Source organism: Gorilla gorilla, chromosome 6 (assembly GCF_029281585.2).
Source record: "Gorilla gorilla gorilla isolate KB3781 chromosome 6, NHGRI_mGorGor1-v2.1_pri, whole genome shotgun sequence".
NCBI lineage: Eukaryota > Metazoa > Chordata > Mammalia > Primates > Hominidae > Gorilla > Gorilla gorilla.
Window position 1 is genome coordinate 76,303,938 of NC_073230.2, and position 25,813 is coordinate 76,329,750.

The window sequence follows — 25,813 nt, forward strand, 5'->3', positions numbered from 1 at the left end:
CAATGAATATCGAATTTACCAAATTATTTCAGCAAAAATAAACACAACAAACAGCAAAAAAGAAAACCAAGAAACGAACAAAACAATATTCCCAAAACCAAAGTAACCAACCAAACCAAACAAACCTGGGTTGAGAGGTATCTGATTTCCAGAGTTGCCACTAATGATATTTAAAATAATAGCCAGGCGTGGTGGCTCATGTCTGTCATCGCTTGAACTTCGGGAGGCTGGGACGGGAGGATTGTTTGAGGCCAGGAGTTTGAGACTGGCCTGGGCAACATAGTGAGACCCTGTCTCTACAAAAAATTAAAACATTAGCCAAGTGTTTTGGTGCATGCCTGTAGTCCCAGCTACTGAGGATGCTGAGTCGGGAGGGTTGCTTGAGCTCAGGAGTTCAAGATTGCAGTGAGCCATGATCATGCCACTGCATTCCAGCCTGGGGGACAGAGTGAGACCTTGTCGCAAAAAATAAATAAAAAGAAAATGTCTAGTGTTTAAAGAAACCGACAAGATATACAAAGAAACAAGAATGTGGCCTATACACATGAAAGGAAACAGAATAGAATCCATCTACAAGGAAGCCTAGATGTTGGACTTACTAGACAAAGATTTGACATTGGCTATTTTAAATGTGTTCAAAGAACTACAGGAAAGCATTTTCTTATCTTTTTTTTTTTTTTCTGAGACGGAATCTTGCTCTGTCACCCAGGCTAGAGTGCAGTGGCACAATCTCAGCTCACTGCAACCTCCGCCTCCCGGGTTCAAGCAATTCTCCTGCCTCAGCCTCCTGAGCAGCAAGGGATTAAGGCATGTGGCATGCCTGGCTAATCTTTGTATTTTTAGAAGAGACAGGGTTTCACCTTGTTGGCCAGGATGGTCTTGAACTCCTGACCTCAAGTGATCTGCCCCCCTCGCCCTCCCAAAGTGGTGGGATTACAGGCGTGAGCCAACACACCTGGCCAGAAAAGCATTTTCAAAGAAACAAAAGTATGAAAATGATGACTCATCAAATAGACTATCACTAAAGTCTCTCAGAGACCCATGGGGCACCTTCAGGCATGCCAACATATTTATAAAGGGAATTCCAGAAGGACAGGAGAGAGAGAAATGAGAAGAAAGAATATTTGAACAAATAATGATCAAGAACTTCACAAACTAGAATTTGGGAAATTCACAAATATGTGGAAATTAAACAACACACTTGTTAAATAACCAGAATATCAAAGAGAAATCACAAAGTACATTCTTTCTCTGTAGTTGTTAGAAAATCAAAGAAAGGTCCGGGCGTGGTGGCTCACACCCATAATCCCAGCACTTTGGGAGGCTGAGCCAGGTGGATCACCTGCAGTCAGTTCAAGAACAGCCTGGCCAACGTGGTGAAACGCTGTCTTTACTAAAAATTCAAAAAAATTGGCTGGGCATGGTGGTGGGTGCCTATAATCCCAGCTACTCCGGAGGCTGAGGCAGGAGAATCGCTTGAACCTGGGAGGCAGAGGTTGCAGTGGGCCAAGATTGTGCCATTGCACTCCAGCCTGGGTGACAGAGCGAGACTCTGTCTGACAAAAAAAAAAAAAAAAAAAAAAGTGCAAAAGCTCTTTATGTATTGATATGGAATGATTTCTACAAGTTCACAATCTTTTACCCCTTGTGCCCAAAAGTGTTTCAGAGTTTTAGAAAGACAATACAGTTTATCCACTGTATTTTATGGTATATCTCCAGCACCCTAGAGCCACACACATGTAATTAGTTCTACAATAAAGTATGCTTAGTCACAGAAATGGAAAAATTAGGCCAGGCACAGTGGCTCACGCCTGTAATCCCAGTACTTTGGGAGGCCGAGGCAGGCAGATCACCTGAGGCCAGGAATTTAAGACCAGCCTGGCCAACATGGCGAAACCCCATCTCCACTAAAAATACAAAAATTAGGCAGGTGTGGTGGTGTGTGCCTGTAGAACCAGCTACTTGGGAGGCTGAGGTAGGAGAGTTGCTTGAACCCGGGAGGTGGAGGTTGTGGTGAGCCAAGATCATGCCCCTGCACTCCAGCCTGGGTGACAGAGGAAGACTCTGTCTTTAAAAAAAAAAGAAAACAAAACAAAAATTAAGAATACAAACAGCTTTGTAAGTCAGATTCTACTTCGAGGTAAGTATGTCTCCCAACTTAGAAAAGCAACCTTTCGGTTATTAGAGCTTTTTGGATTTTTAAATTGTGGTTAAGAGGTTGTTGGATTGGTGATAAGTGGGAGGCACAGGGGAGCCAGATGCAGAACGGTGCACTGTGCTGGCTTTTTAATCCGTCCATCACACTGGAGCCACGTGACTTTCATCAGCACTGATCTGACTGTGTCACTGGCGACATAAAACTTCAGTAAGCCAAACCTAACCCTGGCAGGACATGAGACCTGGCTGCAGGCATCCCCCAATTCCATTTGCCATGTTAGAACCATGGGGGATAGTTTGTGATTCCTTTATCCTGCTGCATCTCACAGCTGCGGGCCTTTGCATTTCTTCTTTGGACATGCCTGGAAATGATCTCATTCTCTTCCTGATGAACTCTGTGTCCTTCAGAGATCAGCTTTGACTTTGACCTTGTTACGTCTTTTGTATGATTTTGCCAAGCAAAATCAACTCACTCCTCCACTTATACCCATTACATTTTCCCCACCTTAGTCATGGCGCTGTGTGGTGGGACTCTCATCCATCTTCTGTTCCCTCCAGAATGTAAATATTAAGGGCTGAGCCTCTTGGCCTCAGTGTCCAGTTCATAGTAATCCCTGAATAAATGTTGAGTGAAGTGCATAAGCCCCTGAAAAGAATTAAGTTCAGAATTTCTTCCTGAGGACTTGTTGTTTTGGCTTCTCTTAGGACTTTGCAGTCAGAATCTGCATTTCACAGATCATCCGTATTCTCTTGGATTTTTCATTTATGGAATACCGTTTGTTACATGTAACCGCTGTGACTTGAACACTGAGCCACACTGTGGATTTTGCCATCATGGTGCAGAGTTAGGAGAAAGGCTGTGGAGTCATCTCTGGACTTGAATCTCCTTGACGCTTACTGTTTTTCTTTTCTTTCTTTCGCTCTTTTTCTTTTTTTTTTTTTTTTGATGTGGAGTCTTGCTCTGTTGCCCAGGCTGGAGTACGGTGGCGCGATCTCGGCTCATGCAGCATCCGCCTCCTGGGTTTAAGTGATTTTTGTGCCTCAGCCTCCTGAGTAGCTGGGATTACAGGCGTGCGCCACCATGCCTGGCTAATTTTTGTATTTTTTAGTAGAGATGGGGTTTCACCATGTTGGCCAGGCTGGTCTCAAACTCCTGACCTCAGGTGATCCTCTTGTCTCAGCCTCCGAAAGTGTTGGGATTACAGGCATGAGCCACTGTGCCCGGCATGATGCTTATTCTTTATAGATCCTTGCACATGTTACTTAACCTTTTGAACCTCAGCTTCATCGTCTCTAAAATGGGCATAAGTAGCAACTACGTGGTCGTTTTATTGTGAGGATTCAGTGAACTGATCAAGAAGGGTAAAGCACACGGCAGAGTGTGCCAGCTCACTGAGTGGTAAATAATTCTCTCCTTCTCTTTCACCCTCCTCCTCTCTTCCTCCTGAGCTATTTGGCTTGATCTGACAGCCTCAGATTGTCTTAGAGATTTAGGTTTTAATATCATTGCTTGTTTGGGTCACTCTGCTTATTTTTTTTATCCCAAGGAGGAGCTTCAAAGTCACTGTTTACTTGAATTTCTTACAAACATAAATCTCTCTCCTTTTTTTTCCTGCAGATATGTCAGGCCTTATTCTACCTTCTGAGCCTTGGAAGGTAGAAAGAGGCCTGATAATCTCTACAGAAAGGCAACATGGGAGAGGGATTTTTATGTTCATCAGCACATTTTTATATATGATAATTCTTCACTCAGAGATTTAAAATTAAGATGAAGGGTCCTTACAGTACTCACATCAAGAATCCTGGGGCATTTGTACAGAGGATTGGGCTTAAGGTTGTCTATCTTAAATATTGTCTGTTTTTGGGAGAGCAGAGGATATCCTTTTTAATTACTCCCAGCAGTGCTGTTGAGATTCTCAGATACAGGAATTATTATGATGATTTTGATGATGTAAGACTCTTTTGCTTTTGGGGAACATTTGTTATCTCTGTATAGAATAGAGACAGCTAACTGACTCTACTGGAAGCCTCGTTATCTCTTCTGGGTGAATAGAGACCAGTGTGAGGCAGAAATAAGATCCCTAAAGCTCAGAAAATATCTCCAAAAGTCTCTTTGCTAATTTTGAGCCCCTTAGAAATGAGCTCTGTAATTCCTGGGGACCTTTTCCTCTTCTCCATTCTTCCTCTGCTCCTTGACAAGAGATCTGTAGACTTCCTTGAGTGCAGCATCTCAGACATCTGGTATTGACTAGAATTCCTTATTGGACTTCCTTGAGTGTAGCATCTCAGACATCTAGTATTGGCTAGAATTCCTTATTGGTAGTGTCAGTGTCCAGGGCTTCCTATTTTGTAAATGATAGAGGTTTGTAAAAGGAGTATGACCTTTGGAATGTGCTGTTCATAATATTAAGTAGTTATGGAAGCATAGTGAAAAGGTCAGGGCAGTTCTCATTTTGCATCAGGAAGCTTTTGACAAAGTCCTGTTAGTTATCAGATGATGATAGCCAGCAGTAACCGTTAAGGCAGTCCTTTTTTTTTTTTTTTTTTTTAAATAGAAGTCCAGTTAAGGAAGCATAGCTTGTCTTTTATTAAAGAGGCACTCAGCAAAGGGGTGATGAGACAGAATGCTGTTATTACTATGCTTTTGTTTTACATTTTCAGTAATTAACGTGCTTTGCTCAGTAGTGACACATTACCTGAACTTTGAAGGATCCCCTTAGTATATCGGTATTGCAGAGGCATTAAAGCAATGAGAGCCTGCCAGGATCTTAATCACCTCTGTCCTACATTTGGTCAGAGCCTCTCCACTTTCAACAGAAGTGAATAGAAGTCTAGACACTTGTGATTTTTCTATATATCACTAAGCCACATCATTGCAAGCATCTGTTTGGCCTATATTCCCTTAAAAATTCTGTCTGCTGAAATCAACAATGTCTCCTAAAAAGTAGCTTTAATATCTGCCTGTGTGGCTGGATAAAAAGAAAAACAGGATTCTTGCTCTTCAAGATCTTACACTCAAAGATTGATAAGGCTGCTACTGATACATATATAAAGCACATAAACCATTATAAAGTGGTGAATTGTATGGCATGTGAGTGATATTTTCATTTTTAAAAATGCATGGACTTTGAAACAAAAAATGCATAAAACTTCTAGGTGGAAATGTGGAATAAATTGTGGAATCCTTATAGAAAAAGAATATTGGGAGAATTTGATCAGAAGATGATTAAGGGGGAATTTGTTTCTTCTAGTTCTAAATTTACTGAAGAGATTGAATTATGAGACCTATTTGAAGAGAGAACGGGAGAGGCTTTAGAAAAAGTACAGTCTAGGCCAGGCACAGTGGGTCACGCCTGTAATCCCAGCACTTTGGGAGGCCAAGGTGCGTGGATCACCTGAGGTCAGGAGTTCAAGACCAGTCTGGCCAACATAGTGAAACCCCTTCTCTACTAAAAATACGAAAATTAGCCGGATGTGGCACGGTACACTTGTAATCCCAGTTACTTAGGAGACTGAGGCAGGAGAATCACTTGAACCCGGAGGCAGAGGTTGCAGTGAGCTGAGATTGCACCACTGTACTCTAGCCTGGGTGGGAGAGGGAGACTCCATCTCAAAAAAAAAAGAAAAGAAAAGAAAAGAAAAAAAGTATAGTCTAGGTTTAATGTATAACTTGCAAGAAATCTAGTAGGGTCGGGTGCAGTGGCTCACGCCTCTAATTCTAACAGTTTGGGAGGCTGAGGTGGGTGGATCGCTTGAGCCCAGGAGTTCCAGACCAGCCTAGATAATGTAGTGGGACCCCTGTCTCTACAAAAAAATTTTAAAAATTAGCCGGGTATGGTGGCACATGCATGTGGTCCCAGCTTCTTGAGACACTGAGATAAGAGGGTCACTTGAGCCTGGGAGGTTGAGACTGCAGTGAGCTGTGATTGTGCCACTGCACTCCAGCCTGGATGAGAATGAGATCCTGTCTGGGGACTGGGCCGGGGGAAAAGACCTACTAGAAGAAGGACCTACTAGAAATCTAGTAGGTAGGAATGAAATTATGAAATGAGGCAGTGAATTTGAGAGAAGTAGAGAATGAGTGGTATTCATGGAAACTGATTGTAAAGGCAAGGAAAATAAGAATGCATTTTTTTCTTCTGGGCTGTGCTCCTGTGTAAGTATGAGGTTTCTACTGTTTTAGGTCTGCACTGCTTAAAGTTCCCCAAATGGGTCATTGTTTGCCCACCCAAGGCTTGACATGAAACCCAGTCCCACTTATGGAAGCATAGGTGTGACTCTGCGTCCTTTGAATAAGGCCTGAGCTTTTGGGATTGTTTCTTGTTCCTTAGAAGACTTCCGTCAGTGATTGATGGAGGGAGGTGGCCCAGCAGCACAGACCCCATGTGGTTGGGAGAGTGTGTGGGTGGGGAAGTTAGATCAGAGAGCCCCTCTAATTGTGCTGGGCTGATGCTGTCATACCTGAAGTTAGATCACATTTTGTTTATTTTCCATTCAAACTTAGTATGTGAAGAAGGACCAATTTTAAGTAATTCAATATTTTCAATGTATTAGGGATGGTTTCCAGTCATTTAAAAAATAACCAGAGGCCGTCCCATTTTGTCACATGATTAAAATCATTAGTTCAGTCTTTTGGGGGAAGTGGAAGTCTCTAGACCCAGTGAAGTGTTTAATCCCCATGTCTATTACAGATTGCAGGTTTTATATCATGGAAAGCCTGATAGAGGAATAATTTTTCTTTCTTCTTTTAAAAAAAAAAATTACTAAGGAACCTCGAGCCGGTTACTCAGCTGTATGTCAGTGTGGATGCCAGTACCAAAGACAGCCTGAAGAAAATCGACCGCCCACTCTTCAAGGATTTCTGGCAGAGATTCCTTGACAGTTTAAAAGCCTTGGCAGTCAAGGTAAGAATTATGACATCTTAAAAATAAATAACCCTCAGGTGTGTACTGAAGTTAAGAAGAAAGAAAGAAAGATGGAAGAAAAGAACAGAGGTACTTTTTCCTCTTTTCTCTTTAAAATAAAAAAAGATGAAATATAACTTTCAACTTTTTAGAGACTTCCTTCTTCAAGGAATTTTGAACATTTACTATTTGTTAAATAATTATTGAGTTCCTCTTAAGTTTGTAGTACAATGCTTTGTATGTATCATTTGCCTTTTATTCATTTAAGGAGAGAGGTATATATACTCCCAAAGTTAATAACAATTGGTCCTGGAACCAATTCCCCATAGATACCCAACCCGGAATCTATGGAAGATTGGTCGTAGGACTCCCCGTGGGTACCAACATCCACAGATGCTCAAGTTTATATAAAATGGCATAGGCCAAGCATGGTGGTTCATGCCTGCCTGCAAACCCAGGACTTTGGGAGGGCGAGGCAGGTGGATCACTTGAGGTCAGGAGTTCAAGACCAGCTTGGCCAACATGGTCAGACCTCATCTCTACTAGAAATACCAAAAAATTAGCCAGTTGTGATGACATGCACCTGTTATTCCAGCTATTTGGGAGGCTGAGGCAGGAGAATCACTTGAACCTGGGAGGTGGAGGCTGCAGTGAGCCAAGATCATGCCACTGCACTGCAGCCTGGGTGACAGAGTGAGACTCTGTCTCAAAAAATAAATAAATAAATAATAAAAATAAAATGGCATAGTATTTGCACATAATCTACACTTATCTTCCTGTATACTTTAAATCATCTCTACATTACTTATAATATGTAGTACAATGTAAATGCCATGTAAGTGGTTTTTATACTGCATTTTAAATATTTGTGTGATTTTTAATTGTTTTAGTTTTTCCAAATATTTTTCATCCATGGTTGGTTGAATGTGTGGAAATGGAGCCCACAGATATGGAGGACCGACTATACGTAACCACCTTAAAAGAGGCGTCTGCAGGCCAGGTGTGGTAGCTCACACCTGTAATCCCAGCACTTTGAGAGGCCAAGGTGGGCAGATCACTTGAGGTCAGGAGTTCAAGACCAGCCTGGCAACATGGCAAAACCCTGTCTCTACCAAAAAAACAAAATACAAAAATTACCTGTGGTCCCAGCTACTCAGGAGGCTAAGATGGGAGAATCACTTGAGCCTGGGAGGCAGAGGTTGTAGTGAGCTGAGATTGCGCCACTGCACTCCAGCGTGGGTGACAGTGAGACCCCTATCTAAAAAAAAAAAAAAAAAAAAAGGGGTCTGCAAAAAATAGTATACATTTAAATATGAAGTTAATTTTCCTGAATTTCTAGAACCACATTTCCTAAGCCATCAATAGCCTCAGAATGTTCACATTGAATGTCATTTTCTGCAAACATTTGGCCTTTCTTGTGTGTTTTCATATGGCATACTTACCTTCCTTTTCTTTTTCACCTAAAGTAACCATCTGGTTCTGCTTTTCCATTAATCCTCCTTCCTTCCTTCCTTGCTTCCTTTCTGTCACTTTTCTAAGTGTTCTTTATGCCTTCTTGACATCTGACTGATAATGAGAATCACCCCAGGAGCTTAAAAAAATGACAGTTTCCTGGTCCTCATGGCATCTGAGATCTGCTTGTTAGACATCCCAGGCGTCATTTGGTATGCAGCCAGATATGGGAGTCACTGTCCCAGAAAACTTGCCTTTCTCTCCTGTGCCCAGCGCTTACTTTGACATTCCTAACCCATCACTGTCTGGCCTCGATGTACATTTCCTGGCTCATTTTTCACCGTATTCCCCAGGAGGGCCATGCTTCCCTGCTTACGTTACCATTTCTGCACATGTACCCACCACCTTCTCCCTTCTGAGTCTTCGGTTACTGTCTCCCCAGATTTTGGAAGGAATGTTCTTTCTTTCCATTCTTTGACTTGTAGAAATTCTGTGCACCTCCTAGACCCAGTTTTGTGATTACCATACTGCAAAGTCTTTTCTGATTACAATTAGCTGCCCCTTTTTCCCTTCCTAAGTTTTATATCTATTAAAAAACACTGTTTTTCTTCTGTTTTGTCTTAGCTGCTCTCTCCTGAGCTGGATTCCTTCCTTATGTCTGAATTCTGCACAATGTCTAGTATAGTACACTTTAAGGTATTTGATAAATGCTTCCATTTTTTTCTTGGAGACTGGGTCTTGCTCTGTCACCAAAGCTAGAACACAGTGGCACCATCATAGCTCACTGGAGCCTCCAACTCCTGGGCCCAAACGGTCCTCCTGCCTCAGCCTTCCAAGTACTGGGACCACAGGCACATACTGCCATGCCTAGTTAATTTTTTGATTTTTTTTTTGTAGAGACAGTCTCAAACTCCTGGCCTCAGGCAATCTTCCTGCCTTGGAAGTGTTGGGATTATAGGCATGAGCCACTGCTCCAGGCCTGATAAATGTTTCTTTTTTTCTTTCTTTCTTCTTTTTTTTTTTTTTTTTGAGATGGAGTCTCTTTCTGTTGCCTAGGCTGGTTTGCGGTGGCGTGATCTTGGCTCACTGCAACGTCTGCCTCCCGGGTTCAGGTGATTCTCATGCCTCAGCCTCCCCAGTAGCTAGGATTACAGGTGTGTACCACCATGCCCGGCTAATTTTTGTATTTTTAGTAGAGATGGGGTTTCACCATGTTGGCCAGGCTGGTCTCAAACTCCTGACCTCAAGTGATCCGCCTGCCTCAACCTCCGAAAGTGCTGGGATTACAGGTGTGAGCCACTGCACCCAGTCTGTTTCTTAAAAGAATGAATGGGTGGAAACTCAACAGAGATTTGTAAAGTACCATATGTGTTTTACCAGTTGTCCAGCTGATTAAATCTTTGTGGGTTTCTTTTGCTGTTTTATGCCTGGGAAGTTAAATCCATGCCTTCTTTGGTTATTAATACTGATGTTATTTAAGAAATGCAAAAAGGCCTTACTTTAGTTTCTAAGCGGTCTTGGATTTACATAGCATAAAAATTAGAATGGATTTAAATGGGAGTTAAACAGCAGGAGCTGGCAAAGGCAGGCCCATCTGACATTGTTATCTTGGCTGTGTTCTTTGAGTATGGGAGATGACAAGGAAACATTAACACAATAGCTTAATAGTTTACTTCCTGTCTTTGGTCAAAATGTTCCAGAAACTGAGTTCTTACCTCCAAGTCACTAGCCTTTGGGTGATGAATTCAATTGTAATTACTTTGGGTTTGCTCATGACAGTAATGCAGTAACTTAAAGTTAGAAAATAATTTCAACCCAGGAGCATCTTAAATAGAAGTCATTATTGTCTCTATGTAATTCTTGTTGGAATGTTTCTTTGGGCAATTTAAACTGCCCACACATTAGGGCAATGACTTTCTGAGCATTTTGTAGCAATTAAGAGTTGTTGTTTCTTGTTCTTGGCATTGTTTTTGTTGCCTTGTGAGAGAAGATCTGTGGCAGGATGCTGCTCTTAAAAATTTTCCTTTAAATTGACTCAAGCTGTTATTTCCTTCTGAATGTCTGATCTTATAAGACGTAGTAGATGCTATTAAGAAAGATTTGTTTTACTGTTGTTTAGCACTTAAAACATATATTTTGTAGTTATATGTGTTAGCTAGGGTCAAACATAAAAACTCAAATGCTGGCTGGGCACGGTGGCTCACGCCAGTATTCCCAGCACTTTGGGAGGCTGAGGTGGGCAGATCACTTGAGGTCAGGAGTTCAAGACCAGCCCGGTCAATATGGTGAAACCCCGTCTCTACTACAAATACAAAAAAACAATTAGCCAGGAGTGGTGGCAGGTACCTGTAATCCCAGCTACTCGGGAGGCTGAGGCAGGAGAATTGCTTCAACCCAGGAGGCGGAGGTTGTAGTGAGCCGAGATCGCACCATTGCACTCCAGCCTGGTCAACAAGAGCAAGACTCTGTCTTAAAATAAATATATTACAATAAAAAATAAAAACTCAAATGATACCAGATTACTATAAATAAGAGTGTTATTTCAGATATTTTAATTAGAACATCCATACTGTTATCTTCTGTTATTTGATTAGACTTTTACTATGCCTGAGCAAGGAAAGGCATTTGAAGAGAATTTCTTAAACTTTATAAACAAAAAATTTTGATTTGTCCCAAGATTTTCAGCCTATTTCTGATCTAGTACTACCCAAAGAAGAAGGTAGCATATTTTGTTTTTAACTCTTGGCAAGTACAATGTTTACATTTCCAGATCTTTATCCTTTGTCAAAATGTTCCTTTTCAATATGAGGAGAGAAATATATTGGTACTTGAGTATGTGGGCTAAAAACCAATTCCATCAAGATACCAGAGTAAAAAATGTGTTAGCTTCAATTTCTGTCCGCGAAAGCTACTTGTCAAACAGTCCTTTTTTTAAAAAAAAGAGAAATATATGTTATACAAGAAAACACTGCCAGCTTTTAGCAGTAAACTTTTATCAGCAATGTGACCAGATGTGTTTCTGCTGAACTATGATTATGCCAAGGTCAAGATCCAGTAGTAAACTGAACTATTTAATTCTTCTCTCTGTTTAAGTAATAGCATTAACATTCTTGAAACCTCATATTTAAAAAAAGAAAAATGACCAACATAATTTCTTGCATTGCACGTTAACAATGACCATTGGCCCTCTCTCTACAGATGTTAGGATACTCTGACCTGACATCATTATCTAAATAATGGTTGTTCCATTGCTACGAGGGGCTTATTGTACATTAATGAGATAGCCCTCTATCTAATATTTAAATAAACCAATTTATGTATGTGGCCAATTTGCAAATTAAAAAACAAACATTTCACATTTGGCCTTATATCAGGTTATAAAAATATTATGTGCTGCTTATGGCAATTTGGGGGAAGTAAAGAAATACAAAGAAGCAAGGAAAGAAATTACCTATAATTCCAGGACCTTAACACAGTAATTAACATTTGAAGTACTTCTACTTAATCCACTGGGGGAGGGCATGCTTTTTTGCAAATTTAATTCCATCTTATATGTTACTTTTGTTTTTGTTTAACATCGTGTCATAAGTATTTTTCCTTATCATTACACTTCTCTGTGATTGTCATGTTAAAGACAGTGTAGTCATTTCATCCTGCTCAGTTTCCTGCTTGTTGGCCAGTAGTAGGGAGCAGCAGGAGTGTGTGATGTCCCAGCATCCTTCTTCCCATCCTAGAGGCCTGAGAGTCACATTTTCTGTCCTTAGCACACTGAGGACAAAGTCTCAGCTACTCCTGAGTTGCAGCATGCACATTTTATCACTTCTGAACATTTTGAAAATTGAATGCAGCCAAAGATGACATGTTACATTGAATTGGTGGCATTGAGACTTTCACAAACGAGAAGCATAAGATAATGGTACGTTAAATCATGGCATGGCCTTTATCCTAGAGTTTCTTGTAGTCAATGAAATATATCTTCTTCTTTCCTTTGCTTTAGGATGAGCTCGTCTCCCTTTCATGGTTCTGACAAGTTTCCCTTCTTATTGACCTATTTTGTTTATTTCCACCTCTCATCATCAGTGCCAAAGTCTATGCTTGAGCCTTAACCCATCTGGCTAATCTGGATATCTGTTTCCTACCACTTTTTTGAAGGCTTTAACTTTCATGTAAACCATGGGACCCCTGTCCACAGGCATAGATCCCCCAGGGCTGATTCCATTCAGCTTGGATTTAATGCCATTTTACCCTGCTCTGCTTAGCTAAAATGTTATCCTGCTTTCAGCCACTTCTGAAATCAGACAAGACTGCTGTGCTTGATTTGTGCAAATATGTTGTCTAAAGCCAATGTCTGCAAGCTGGCTAACTCCTTAGTAAACTGGTTCCCTCCAGACCTTTTACCTAATATCGTTTTAGAGAAATGTAAGTGTATTGCATCTTAGGTTTGTGTTGAGGCATCAGGTAATGTCTAGTGGATAATAGCTTCTATGGGTTTGGAGACTCAGGAGAACATTGGGGAAGGAATACCGGGTGTAGATCTGAAAGTCATCTCTTTAGCAACAGATTGTAGTTAAAGGCAAGTAAGCAGATGGGATGACCCAAGAAGTGCCTAAAGAAGGCAAAGAGGGAGTCTGCGGGTGTTGAAGCGTTCAACGTGAAGCACATAGAGAGTGAGTCTGGGAAGAATTTGATAAAGATACTGGTTGAATTCCATGCAACTCAAGGAAACAGTGAGTTTCCAGAAAGATTACGAAGTAAAGGTATGACAAAAAAGAAAATAGCTTTACCAGTTGGTCTTTAATTACTATGTCAAAAAGAAAGTATGGTGTAGTGTTTTGTGTGGAAGCCATTGTATAGAGGGATGAATGGGAAAGATGGAAATGGGGAGAGTAAATTATAGATCTGAATGTAATGAATACTGACCTTTTGAACCAAGAGTACCAATAATAAAGAAGTCAAAGGCATTTCCTTTCATCAGCTTAAAGAATTGCATAGCATATCTGCTAAAAACTTTACATTTAGAACATAGATATTGAAGAAAATGACTCATACTTTACCAGAATTCAAAGGTAAACAGTTATTATACTGCATTACATCTTCTACAGTTTTTACGCATGTTCATACATATGTGTCTATTTCACTTATAAAATTGAAATCATGTTGTACATATTTTTGCAACTATATATATGTTATTAATTATTATTATTTTTGTGGAGATGGTGGTTTCCTTTTGTTGCCCAAGCTGGTCTTGAACTCCTGGACTCAAGCAATCCTCCTGCCTCAGCCTCCCTAGTAATTGGGATACAGATGTGCTCCACCACACCTGGCTAAAAAATTTTTTTTTTTGAGAGATGGGGTCTTGTTTGTTGCCCAGGCTGGTCTTGAATTCCTGGTTTCAAGTGATCCTCCTACCTTGGCCTCCCAAAATGCTGGAATTACAGGCATGAGCCACTGTGCCTGGCCTTCAACTATTTATATAGTTTATATGTTGTGAACAACTATGCCAACTTTTATCATCGTAGATTAATTTTGCCTGTTATTGAACTTTTAAATTTATTTTTGTTTTGCTTGTTTTTTAACTTTATATAAATGAAACGATTGTTTATGCCTTTGTGTCTGATTTCTCAACATTATAATATTATAATAACATTCAACATGGTGTTCAGAGATTCCTCCATGATTTTGCAAGTAATAGTGGTTCTGAATACAAGTCCAGATACAGGTACTGAATATATCTTCTCCCAGTCTGTCTTTACCAGTTTATTTATTTTATTTTATTTTTTTGAGGTGGAGTTTTGCTCTTGTTGCCCAGGCTGGAGTGCAATGGCGTGATCTTTGCTCACTGCACCCTCTGCCTCCTGGGTTCAAGCGATTCTCCTGCCTCAGCTCCCAAGTAGCTGGAATTATAGGCATGCACCACCATGCCCAGCTAATTTTATATTTTTAGTAGAGATGGGGTTTCACCAGTTTGGTCAGGCTGGTCTCGAACTCCTGACTTCAAGTGATCCACCCACCTTACCCTCCCAAAGTTCTGGGATTACAGGCGTGAGCCACTGCGCCTGGCCTGTCTTTGCCAGTTTAAACTCTTAATATTGCTTGATAAACAGAGCTCTTCATTTTAACAAAGTCTAGTTTATCACTTTAAAAAAGTATATGTTTAGTGCTTTTTCTGTCCTATTTGTGAAATCTTTGCCCACTCCAAGGTCATGAAGATAGTTTCTTATGTTTTCCTCTTTCAGAAGTGTTGTTATTATTATTTTTCAATTTGGTCTGTGAATCATCTGAGATTAATTTGGGGGTATTGCATAAGGTAGGGGGTCTGGATTTTTTTTTTAATGGACTTTATATTTTAGAGCAGTTTTAGACTCAAAACAAAATTGAGCAGAGGGTCTAGAGATTTTCCATATCCCCCCTATTCCATGCATGCGTACATTACCTCCTTATCAACATCACCCACAAGAGTGGCACATTTATTATAACTGATGAGCCTACACGGATCCATCATTATCAGCCATGGTCTGTATTTTACATTAGGGTTCATTGTTGTGGTTGTACATTCTGTGGGTGTGGACAAATGTATAGTGACATGTATCCACCATTACAGTGTCATATGGGGTAGTTTCACTGCCCTAAGAATCTCCTGTACTCTGCCTGTTTATCTCTCCCTCCCTCATCCCTGGCAACCATGGATGGATCTTTTACTGTCTGCGTAGCTTTGCCTTTTCCAGAATGTCATATAGTTGGAATCATACTGTATGTAGCCTTTTCAGATTTGCTTCTTTCACTTAGCAATATGCATTTAAGGTTCCTTTCATGTGTTTTCACATGGATAGTTCATCTCTTTTTAGAGCTAAACAATATTCCATTGTCTGGATGTACCACAGTGTACTCACCCACTGAAGGGCATCTTGGTTTCTTCCAAGTTTTGGCAATTTTGAACCCAGCTGCTATAAACATCTGTGTGCAAGTTTGTGTTTGAATATAAATTTTCAACTCCTTGGAGTAAATACCAAAGAGTGTAGTTGCTGGGTAGTTTCATAAGAGTATTGTTCAGTTTTTTAAGAAACTGCCAAACTGTCTTCCAAAGTGGCTGTACCATTTTGTATTCCCATGAGCAATGGATGAGAGTTCTGTCACTGTTGCTTTATTTTGCATTCCCTTGATGACAGGTGATGTGGAACATTTTTTCATATGCTTATTTGCCATTCATACATCTTTGATGAGATGTCTGCTATGGTCTTTGGCCCATTTTTAATTGGGTTGTTCTTTTTCTTATTGTTGAGATTTAAGAGTTCTTTGTATATTTTGGAGTCCTTTATCAGATATGTCTTTTGCAAATGTGTTCTCCCAGTCTGTAGCTTGTCTTTTCATCTCTTGGCAGTGTCTTCTGCAGAGCAAAAATGTTTAATACTTACCAATTTTTTCTCTCATGGGTCATGCCTTTGGTTTGCTATCTAAAAAGCTATTACCAAATCCACGGTCATCTAGACTTTCTCCTGTGTTATCTTCTAGAACTCTTACAGTTTTGCCTTTTACATTTAATTTTGTAATCCACTTAGACTTAATTTTTGGGAGAGGTATAAGGTGTTCGTCTAGATTCTTTTTTTTGCGTGTGGATTTCTAGTTCCAGCACTATTTGTTGAAAAAAATTATCTTCTCCCCATTGTATTACTTTTTTCTCTTTTGCTAAAGATCAGTTGACTATATTTGTGTGACTCTTTTCCTGGGCTGTGTTCTGTTCCTTTGGTCTATTTGTCTGTTCTTGCAACAATATCACATACATTTCAGGGGATTTGATATAGTTGGATTAACATCTACTGTATTTGTTAATGTTTTCTATTTGTTGGTCTTGTTCTTTGTTTCTATTTTTGTATTCCACATTTTTTCTTTTGTGGTTTTGAGTATGTTAAATATGATTCCATTTTCTCTCTTTTCTTAGCATATTAATCATACTTCACTTGTTATTTTTTTAGTGTTTTCCCTAGAGTTTGTAATATAGGTCTACCAGTAATTGAAGTCCGTTTTCAAAGAACACTATATTGCTTCCTGAGTAGGACAAGTATTTTATGATAATAAAATAATCTTTTTTTTTTTTTTCGAGATTGAGTCTCACTCTGTCATCCAGGCTGGAGTTCAGTGGCCTGATCTCGGCTCACTGCAACCTCTACCTCCCAGGTTCAAGCAATTTGCCTACCTCAGCCTCCCAAGTAGCAGGGATTACAGGCGCTCGCCATGACACTTGGCTAATTTTTTTAATCTTTAGTAGAGACAGGGTTTTACCATGTTGGCCAGGCTGGTCTTGAACTCCTGACCTCAAGTGATCCACCTGCCTCGGCCTCCCAAAGTGCTGGGATTATAGGCTTGACCCACTGTGCCCGGCCTCCTTATAATAACAAAATAATCCTGATTCTTCCCTCCTGTCCTTGTATCATTGCCATCACTCATTTTACTTATACATAGGCATGCATAATCAATATATTGTTGCTATCTTATTATTTTGGCCAAATTGCTATCTGTTGGATGAATTAAGAATAAGAAAAATAAACATTTTTATTTTACTCCTTCTCTGATGTTCTTCCTTTCTTTTCTTAGATCTGAGTTTCTGACCTGTATCATTTTCCTTTTCTCTGAAGAACTTCTTTTAACATTTCTTTCAAGGAAGATCTACTGGCAACAAATTCCCCCAGATTCCAGTTGTCTGAAAAAGTATTTCTCCCTCAGTGTTGAAGGACATTTTCATAGGGTGCAGATTCTAGGTGGTGATTTTTTCTTTCAGTGCTTAAATATTTCACCCTGCCGTCTCCTTGCTTGCATGCTTTCTGGGTAGAAGTTGAAATCATTCTTTCCTTTTCTATAGGTAAGGCTTTTTTCCCTCTGTCTTCTTTCTGGATTTTGTTAAATATTTGATTTTCTGTGGTTTGAAACTTACATGCTTATCTATAGTTTTTCTGGCATTTATCCTACTTGGTGTTCTCGGAGCCTCCTGACTGTGGTTTGGGGCCTGACATTAACATGGGGATATCCTGAGTGATTATTCGTTCAAATACTACTTTTGTACTTTTCTCTCTTTCTTTTCCTCTTGGTATTCCTGTTACACATACATTACACCCTTTATAGTTATCCCACAGCTCCTGAATATTCCATTCTGGTTTATTTCAGTCTTTTTTCATTTTGCTTTTCAGTTTTAGAGGTTTCTGTTGAGAATCCTTAAACTCAGAGATTCCTTCATCAGCCATATCCAGTCTCAAGGCCATTCTTCATTTCCAAAGTTAGAGTGTTTTAGAGCTCCAGCATTTCGGTTTTGTTCTTTCTTAGGATTTCGATCTCTGTTTACATTGTCTATCTGTTCTTGTGTGCTGTGTACTTTATCCACTGGAGCCCTTTGCATCTGGTCGGATTATCCCAACATCCCTGCCGTGTCAGAGCCTGGTTTGGATGCTTGTGCTATCTCTTTAAACTTTGCTTTTTGCCTTTTAGTGTGCCTTGTAACTTCTTGTTACTGAACGTGATATCCTGGGTAAAAGGAACTGCTCTCACTAGACCTTTAATAATGTGATGGTGTGGTGTATGGGGAGGGGAAGCATTCTGTAGTCTTATGATTAGGTCTCGGTGTTTTTTTTTTTTTGAGACGGAGTCTTGCTCTGTCACTCAGGCTGGAGTGCAGTGGCACGATCTCGGCTCACTGCAACTTCTGCCTCCCAGGTTCAAGCAATTCTCCTGCCTCAGCCTTCCAAGTAGCTAGGATTACAGGCACCCGCCACCATGCTCCACTAATTTTTGTATTTTTACTAGATACGGGGTTTTACCATGTTGGGCAGGCTAGTCTTGAACTCCTAACCTCAAATGATCCACCTGCCTCGGCCTCCCAAAGTGCTGGGATTACAGGTGTGAGCCACCGCGTCCAGTCTAGGTCTCAGTCTTTTAGTGAGGCTGTACCCCTGGACTGTGAACTTCACAAATACTTCTCAGTTTTTTCTTCCCCCTTGGGACAGGTTGGCTAGAGTGTGCTGCAGTTGGCTATTTCCCTTTTCTTACATGGAAGGCCGGTGCTGGCTGGAGTTGGGTATTTCTCTTCCACTTGGTTAGTTAGGCTCTGATAAAACCAAGCAAGTTAGGTCTGGTTAAATCGTTTCTCCTGAGAGCAGACCTTGTTATCAACAGAATGCTCTGACACATGTCAAATGGTTCCTGTTTCCCTCCCCTTACCGGAAGCACATGGGATTTCCCCCTGTATAGTTACTGTGAGAATCTGGCAGAGCTCCAGTAGGTAAAACTCACAAAAGTGTAGGGCCCCTAATGACTGGGTCTGTCTGGAATTTTTATGTGTTAGACTTGTCCACACTGAGCCTCCAGCACTTTGTCAATTACAGTTCAGTTTCCCTGTGTTAGCGCTGGTCTCTGTGGAGGTTTCTGCTCCTGTTAAGTTGTGATTCTCTGTGCCTGCCTTTTTTTCCGTCCAATTATGGGGACAGCAGGTTTGCCCTGTGACCTCACTTCTCTGATGGATCTAAGAACAGTTGTTGATTTTTCAATTTGTTCAGCTTCTTACTTGTTAAGACACAGTGATGACGTCCAAGCAACTTTGTTGCTGCATTAGAAACTAGAAGGCTCGTAGGGGTTAATTTTAAGTTTTAAAATCTGATAGTATAAGTCTCACAGCTTTTTTCTTTAAGACCTAGTAATTTTTGTCTTTGTGAATTCTCCTTTAAGTGTCATGCTTAGACCCTTAGGATATAAAAATACTTATGTATATTTTCTGGTTCTTTCCTAGCCCAGTTGTTTAAATCTCAACTCTTTAATCCAGTTGGGATATAACTTAGCATTCATTTTTATGTCGTTCCCAAGTACCATTTATTGATGAACCATCTTTAAAGTACAGATTTGATAAGCTATCATTACTACGTATTGAAACTTGATATATGTGCTGTTCCATTCCCAGAAGATGCTCTGTGTGTTGACTTCTACTTTTTTTTTTGTTAACAGAGTGTCATATCTTTCTATAGAAGTAATTATAGGCCGTGGGTGGTGGCTCATGCCTCTAATCCCAGCACTTTGGGAGGCTGAGGTGGGTGGATCACCTGAGGTCAGGAGTTTGAGACCAGCCTGGCAAACACAGTGAAACCCCATCTCTACTACAAATACAAAAATCAGTTGGGTGTGGTGGCGGGTACCTGTAATCCCAGCTACTCGGGAGGCTGAGGCAGGAGAATCACCTGAACCCGGGAGGTGGAGGTTGCAGTGAGCCGAGATTGTGTCACTGCACTTCAGCTTGGGAAACAGAGACTCCATCTCAAAAAACAAACAGATGGCTGGGTGCGGTAGCTCACATCTGGAATCCCAGCACTTTGGGAGACTGAGGTGGGTGGATCACGAGTTCAGGAGGTTGAGACCATCCTGGCTAACACGGTGAAACCCCGTCTCTACTAAAAATACAAAAAATTAGCTGAGCATGGTGGTGGGTCCCAGCTACTCGGGAGGCTGAGGCAGGAGAATGATGTGAACCTGGGAGGTAGAGCTTGCAGTGAGTGGGGATCATGCCCCTGCACTCCAGCCTGGGCGACAGAGCGAGACTCTTAACTCAAAAAAAAAAAATGCAAAATACAAAAATGAAGTAAATATAACACTCCAACACTCTTCTTACTGTCTGAATAATATTTTTTAATATGGATTTAACAAATAGCCTCACAAGTCTTGTCTTTGGCAGCCTTCCCTAACTCCTTCCCTCCCCTCCCACAGTCTGCATTTGGCACTTCTGGGTGAAGGGTACTTGTGCTTTCTTTTACCGCCCAGGAGAGCAGGGGTTGGTATGACTGCTTATTTAATTGTCCTTGCTCTGAATTGAAAAGTCCCCTAGGGAAGGCAAGATGTGTGTTATGCCTTTTTGTTCACTGTGGTATTCAAAGCCCTTAACACGGTGACTGACACATGATTGCCACATAAGTATTTGGTCAATGAGCAAATTGCATTTATCCGGTCCCCTCATGGTGTATATTGTTATTTCCCAACAACCTGCTTGGTTTAGTAATTGAAAGCTTGGGTCTCTGAAACAAGGCTACCAAGGTTTGGATACTGGCTCTGCCACCTATTGTGTGTGTAATTTTGGGCAAGGGACTCACTTTTCTCACCTGTGAAATGGGGTAAATAACAGTGCCTACCTTATAGGGTCTAGACAAAAACACCTAGAAACATTACAGTAGGTAATTTTGTTTGAATTTTACAAAATGATGCCCTCTATTGTCATTTTTGTGTATATGATTAAATATTTTATACATATGAAAAGATACAGTGAATAAGATAGTAAGTACCACTATAACTATAGTCTAGCTTAAGAAATAAATATTACAACTTCATTTGCAGTCTCTGTGGACCTCATTTCTATCATACTTTGTTTCCTTCTCGTTCTTTCAGAGGGAATCAGTATCCTGTAATTGGTGTTTATCGTTCCATATTGTCTTCAGTATTTCATGTTTGGTGTTTATCATTCCATATTGTATTAATGAGGGTTCTCTAGAGGGAGAGAACTAATAGGATAGATGTACATATGAAGGGGAGTTTATTGGAGAATTGACTCGCACTATCACAAGGTGAAGTCCCACAATAGGTCGTCTGCAAGCTGAGGCGCCAGGAAGCCGTTCCAAGTCCCAAAACCTCAGAAGTAGGGAAGCTGACAGTGCAGCCTTCAGTCTGTGGCCAAAAGGCCTGAGAGCCCCTGGCGAACCACTGGTGTAAGTCCAGGAGTCGAAAAGCTGAAGAACTTGGAGTTTGATGTTCGAGGGCAGGAAGCATCCAGCACGGGAGAAAGATGAAGGCCAGAAGACTCAGCCAGTCTGGTTTTTCCACGTTCTTCTGCCTGCTTTTATTCCGGCTGCACTGGCAGCTGGTTAGATGGTGCCCACCCAGATTGAGGGGTGGATCTGCCTTTCCCAGTCCACTGACTCAAATGTTAATCTCCTTTGGCAACACCCTCACAGACACACCCAGGAGCAATACTTTGCATCCTTTAATACAATCAAGTTGACGACACTCAGTGTTAACCATCACACAGGGTCTTGCTCTGTTGCCCAGGCTGGAGTGCCACAGTATGATCATGGCTCACCACAGCCTTGAACTCCTGGACTCAAGCAGTCCTCCCACTTCAGCCTCCCAAGTAGCTAGAGACAATAGGTGTCCGCCACTGTGCCCGGCTAATTTTTGCATTTTGTAGAGATATGGTCTCACTGTGTTGCTCAGGTTTGTCTCGAACTCCTGGCGTCAAGTGATCCTCTCGCTTTGGCCTCCCAAAGTGCTGGGATTACAGACGTGATCTACTGCTCCTGGCCTATCATTCCATATTTATACTTCACTCTTATGTATAACTCCATAAGTAACAGAGCATAGTGTTTTCCATATTTTAAAACTTTATATAATATTGTAACCCTATATGTATCCTTAAGCAACTTGATTTTTGACCATTTTTTTAAAATAAAAAATTACATTTTTACCATTTTAAAGTGTACAGTTCAGTGGTATCATGTACATTCATATTATATGCAACTATTACCACCATCCATCTCCAGAGCTGTTTCATCTCCCCATTCTTTCCCCCAAACTATGAAACTTCATACCCATTAAATAGTAGCCTCCCTCATTTCTTCCTCCCTGCAACCTGTTTTTCTTTTGTTTGATATTATGCTCGTGACATATTCATATTGTTATATTTAGCTTTTGAGACTTTGTAACTGCTAGGTAGCCTTCTATCCTGTAAACATTCCCTGATGTAGGAGAAATTCATCCTCCTACAGATGGGCATTTGGATTGTTTCACAGTTTCTAACTCTGCAGTGAACATTATTGAGAGTGTTTCTTTGTGCACATGTGCAATAATTTCTTTCGGAACTAACCTGTGGTTGGAAGTTGCTGGATCATAGGATATGTACATCTTAAACTTGAACTTGATTAGATTTTTGTCACCGTACCCTGTCCTATGTGATTATACTTAGGAGACTACTGCATTAAATTTCTATTTTCTATCCTCACGAATACTTGGTCTTGTTAGTTGTTGATTCTATTTTATTTATTTTTTTGAGACAGGATCTTGCTCTATTGGCAGACTGGATGCAGTGGTGCCATCATGGCTCACTGCAGTCTCAACCTCCTGGGCTCAAGTGATCTTCCCACCTCAGTCCCCCACGAAGCTCGGACTACAGCCGTGCACCACCATGCCTGGCTAATTTTTTTGATTCTTTAACTTGTACAGATGGAGTCTCACTATGTTGCCCAGCTTGTCTTAAATTCCTGGCCTCAAGCGATCCTCCTACCTTGGCTTTCAAAAGTGCTGGGATTGTCCGGGCACAGTGGCTTACACCTGTAATCCCCAGCACTTTGGGAGGCCGAGGCAGGCGGATCATGAAGTCAAGAGATCGAGACCATCCTGACCAACATGGTGAAACCCCGTCTCTACTAAAAATACAAAAATTAGCTGGGCGTGATGATGTTCGCCTGTTGTCCTAGCTACTTGGCGGCTGAGCGAGTTTCCATCTCAAAAAAAAAAAAAGAAAAAAAAGTGCTGGAATTACAGGTGTGAGCCACCATGCCTGGCCATTGTCAGGGTTTTAGGTTTTGCCAGTCTGATTTGAGGTTTTATTTTATAATCCTCCCAGGAGTGGGTGAGCATTTTGTTGTGTTTGGCCATGTCTTTAATAGCCTTTCCATACCTTGCCCATTTCTCCATTGGCTGTTTGCCTTTGTCTAGACTCTTAGAATTCATTCTTTCTGCCTGTAATGGGCTTCTCTATGTTGATATGGTTTGTTTTCTCATTTCCTTCAGGACTCCACTCAAATATCACCTTATCAGAGAGTTAGCCCCTCCTCATCCTGTGGAAAATAATATCCCTCCTCAGCAGCACTGCCCATCCCTCTTCTCTGCTTGTTTTTTTCCATAGCAGCATCTGCTCCAGACTTGCATGTTATTGGTTTTTATTCCTTTCAACTGTGAAAGCAGAGACATTTTCTCATTCCCTGCACTATCCTCAGTGCCGCGGATAGTGCTTTGCCTGTAGTATTCATTTAATAAAAATAGAATTAATATAATAATTCATGCATCCTAGTATTCAGGTTCCCAGAAATGATTACCTTCACCTTGGGCTAGGTGGAATAAACAAGTGCTAATAGATAAATAAAAGGGGCTGGGCGCGGTGGCTCACGCCTGTAATCTCAGCACTTTTGGAGACTGAGGTGGGTGGATCACTCGAGGTCAGGAGTTCGAGACCAGCCTGGACAACATGGTGAAACCCTGTTAGTACTAAAAATACAAAAATTAGCCGGGCATGGTGGCAGGTGCCTGTAATTCCAGCTACTCAGGAGGCTGAGGCAGGAGAATCGCTTGAACCCGGGAGATGGAGGTTGCAGTGAGCCAAGATCACGCTACTGCACTCCAGCCTGGGTGATAGAGCAAGACTTCATCTCAAAAAAAAAAAAGATAAATAAAAGGATACCATATATCCAAACAACTCTGTGAACCTTAGCAGGGTGCATGTCGGAGAACCCAGGGAAAAGCAGAAAAAGTTTCTGCTAGGCCAGGAAGCGGAAGCTGTCAAAGATACAGGTAGCCATTCTTCATTCCGCCAAGGGCTCCCAACCTCCCTCAACTGTATAAAAACTCAGAATCCTGGAAATCGGGAGACAAATGTTCCATGCCCATGTGTTTTTTTTTTTTTTTAATAATTGAGGTATAATTTACATATCATAAAGTTCAAGATGTGATGGCTCATGCCTGTAATCCCAGCACTTCGGGAGGCCAAGGTGGGAGGATTGCTTCAGCCCAGGAGTTTGAGACCAGCCTGAGCAATATAGCAAGACCCTTTCTCTACCAAAAAAAAAAAAGAAAAAAAAAATCAACCAGGTGTGCTAATGCATTCTTGTAGTCCCACCTACTTAGGAGGCTGAGGTGGGAGGATCAGTTGAGCTCAAGAGGCCAAGGCTGCAGTGAGCTATGATTGTGTCACTGCCCTCCAGCCTAGGTGACAGAGTGACACTCTGTCTAGAATGGATGAATGAATCAATGAATACATGCATACGTATATACAGAGAGAGAGAGAGAGGAAGTTCACCCTTCTAAAGTATGATTTTTAGTATATTCACAAGCTTGTGAAATCATCACTACCTAACTTGAGAACATTGTCATCACCCCAACCAAGTTTCTTTTTGAATATGATGTTAAAAGTTTTTTTTTTTTTTTTTTGAGACAGTCTCTCGCTCTGTCACCCAGGCTGGAGTACAGTGGCATGATCGTAGCATGCTGCAACCTCCACCTCCTGGGTTCAAGCGATCCTCCCACCTCAGCTTCCCAAGTATCTGAGATTACAGGCACATGCCACCACACTGGCTATTTTTTTGTATTTTAGTAGAGATGGGGTTTCCCCATATTGGCCAGGCTGGTCTTGAACTCCTGGCCTCAAGCAATCCACCGCCTCGGCCTCCCAAAGTGCTGAGATTATAGGCGTGAGCTACCACGTCCAGCCAAAAGTTTTTTTTTTTTTTAAAGCCTTTATGGTTTATGCTGAAGCATCCAAGTAACTGAGTTTCTCTGTAAATAAAGGATCTGCTCACTTCCAGAGCTGCTGCTCTTCCAGCACCTGGCCAGCAAATCCACCCTGCCCAGGTATGGCAGCCCCACCAGTTCCTTGTGTCTGACCTGGAAAGCCAGTCACTGTACCACTCAGGGTTTGCTGTTGAGACTCTGTTGTGTTTCATTATTGAACTAAATATAGTGTACAGCAGACATTGGGTCCTGCAGAGAACATTCTTATCATAAGTTCTTTTATTTAATAATCATAGCTCTAATAGCTAACATCTGTTAAACAACCTGTTACTAAATTCTGGTACTGCTAATCCTGAGTATGTATCATCTTATCTTCATACCTTTTATATGAGTTGTAGATATTGTTCACCTTGTTTTACAGATGAGGAAATTGAAGGTCACAGAGCTGTTTGGCTTCATGGTATATTTTTATTATCTTTTAGCACTTGTTTATTTGACATAGCCCAAAGTGGAGGTGATCGTGTGTGGGAACCTGAATACCAGCCACTAAAGTCAAATTGGCATTTGAACCCCTGTTTAGCCCCAAAGAGCTTCAGTTTGTTAACCATAACCGTTTCCAGAACACAGAAGTTAGTCCTGCTACCTAAAGTTATCATTTTTCCTTCTCTTATTTATTCTTTGAACCAGAACAGCATAGTATGTTTCCATGTTATGTACTGTGATGTTAAGATTTTCATGGGTTAGCATATGAAACTATTACAGTTATGTAATTCTGTAATGATCTG

General features: G+C 41.0%; 1 protein-coding gene across 6 annotated transcripts in view; it reads left to right on the forward strand.

Moving 5' to 3' along the window:
* Positions 1-25,813, forward strand: part of LOC101126070 (S-adenosyl-L-methionine-dependent tRNA 4-demethylwyosine synthase TYW1) — a 248,972-nt gene that overhangs the window by 114,209 nt on the left and 108,950 nt on the right. For all 6 annotated transcript variants that reach the window (XM_055346954.2, XM_055346956.2, XM_055346957.1 and 3 more), the window contains one exon: positions 6,926-7,061. In XM_055346954.2, coding sequence (XP_055202929.1) covers positions 6,926-7,061 — 136 coding nt within the window. The remainder of the gene's footprint in view (positions 1-6,925; positions 7,062-25,813) is intronic.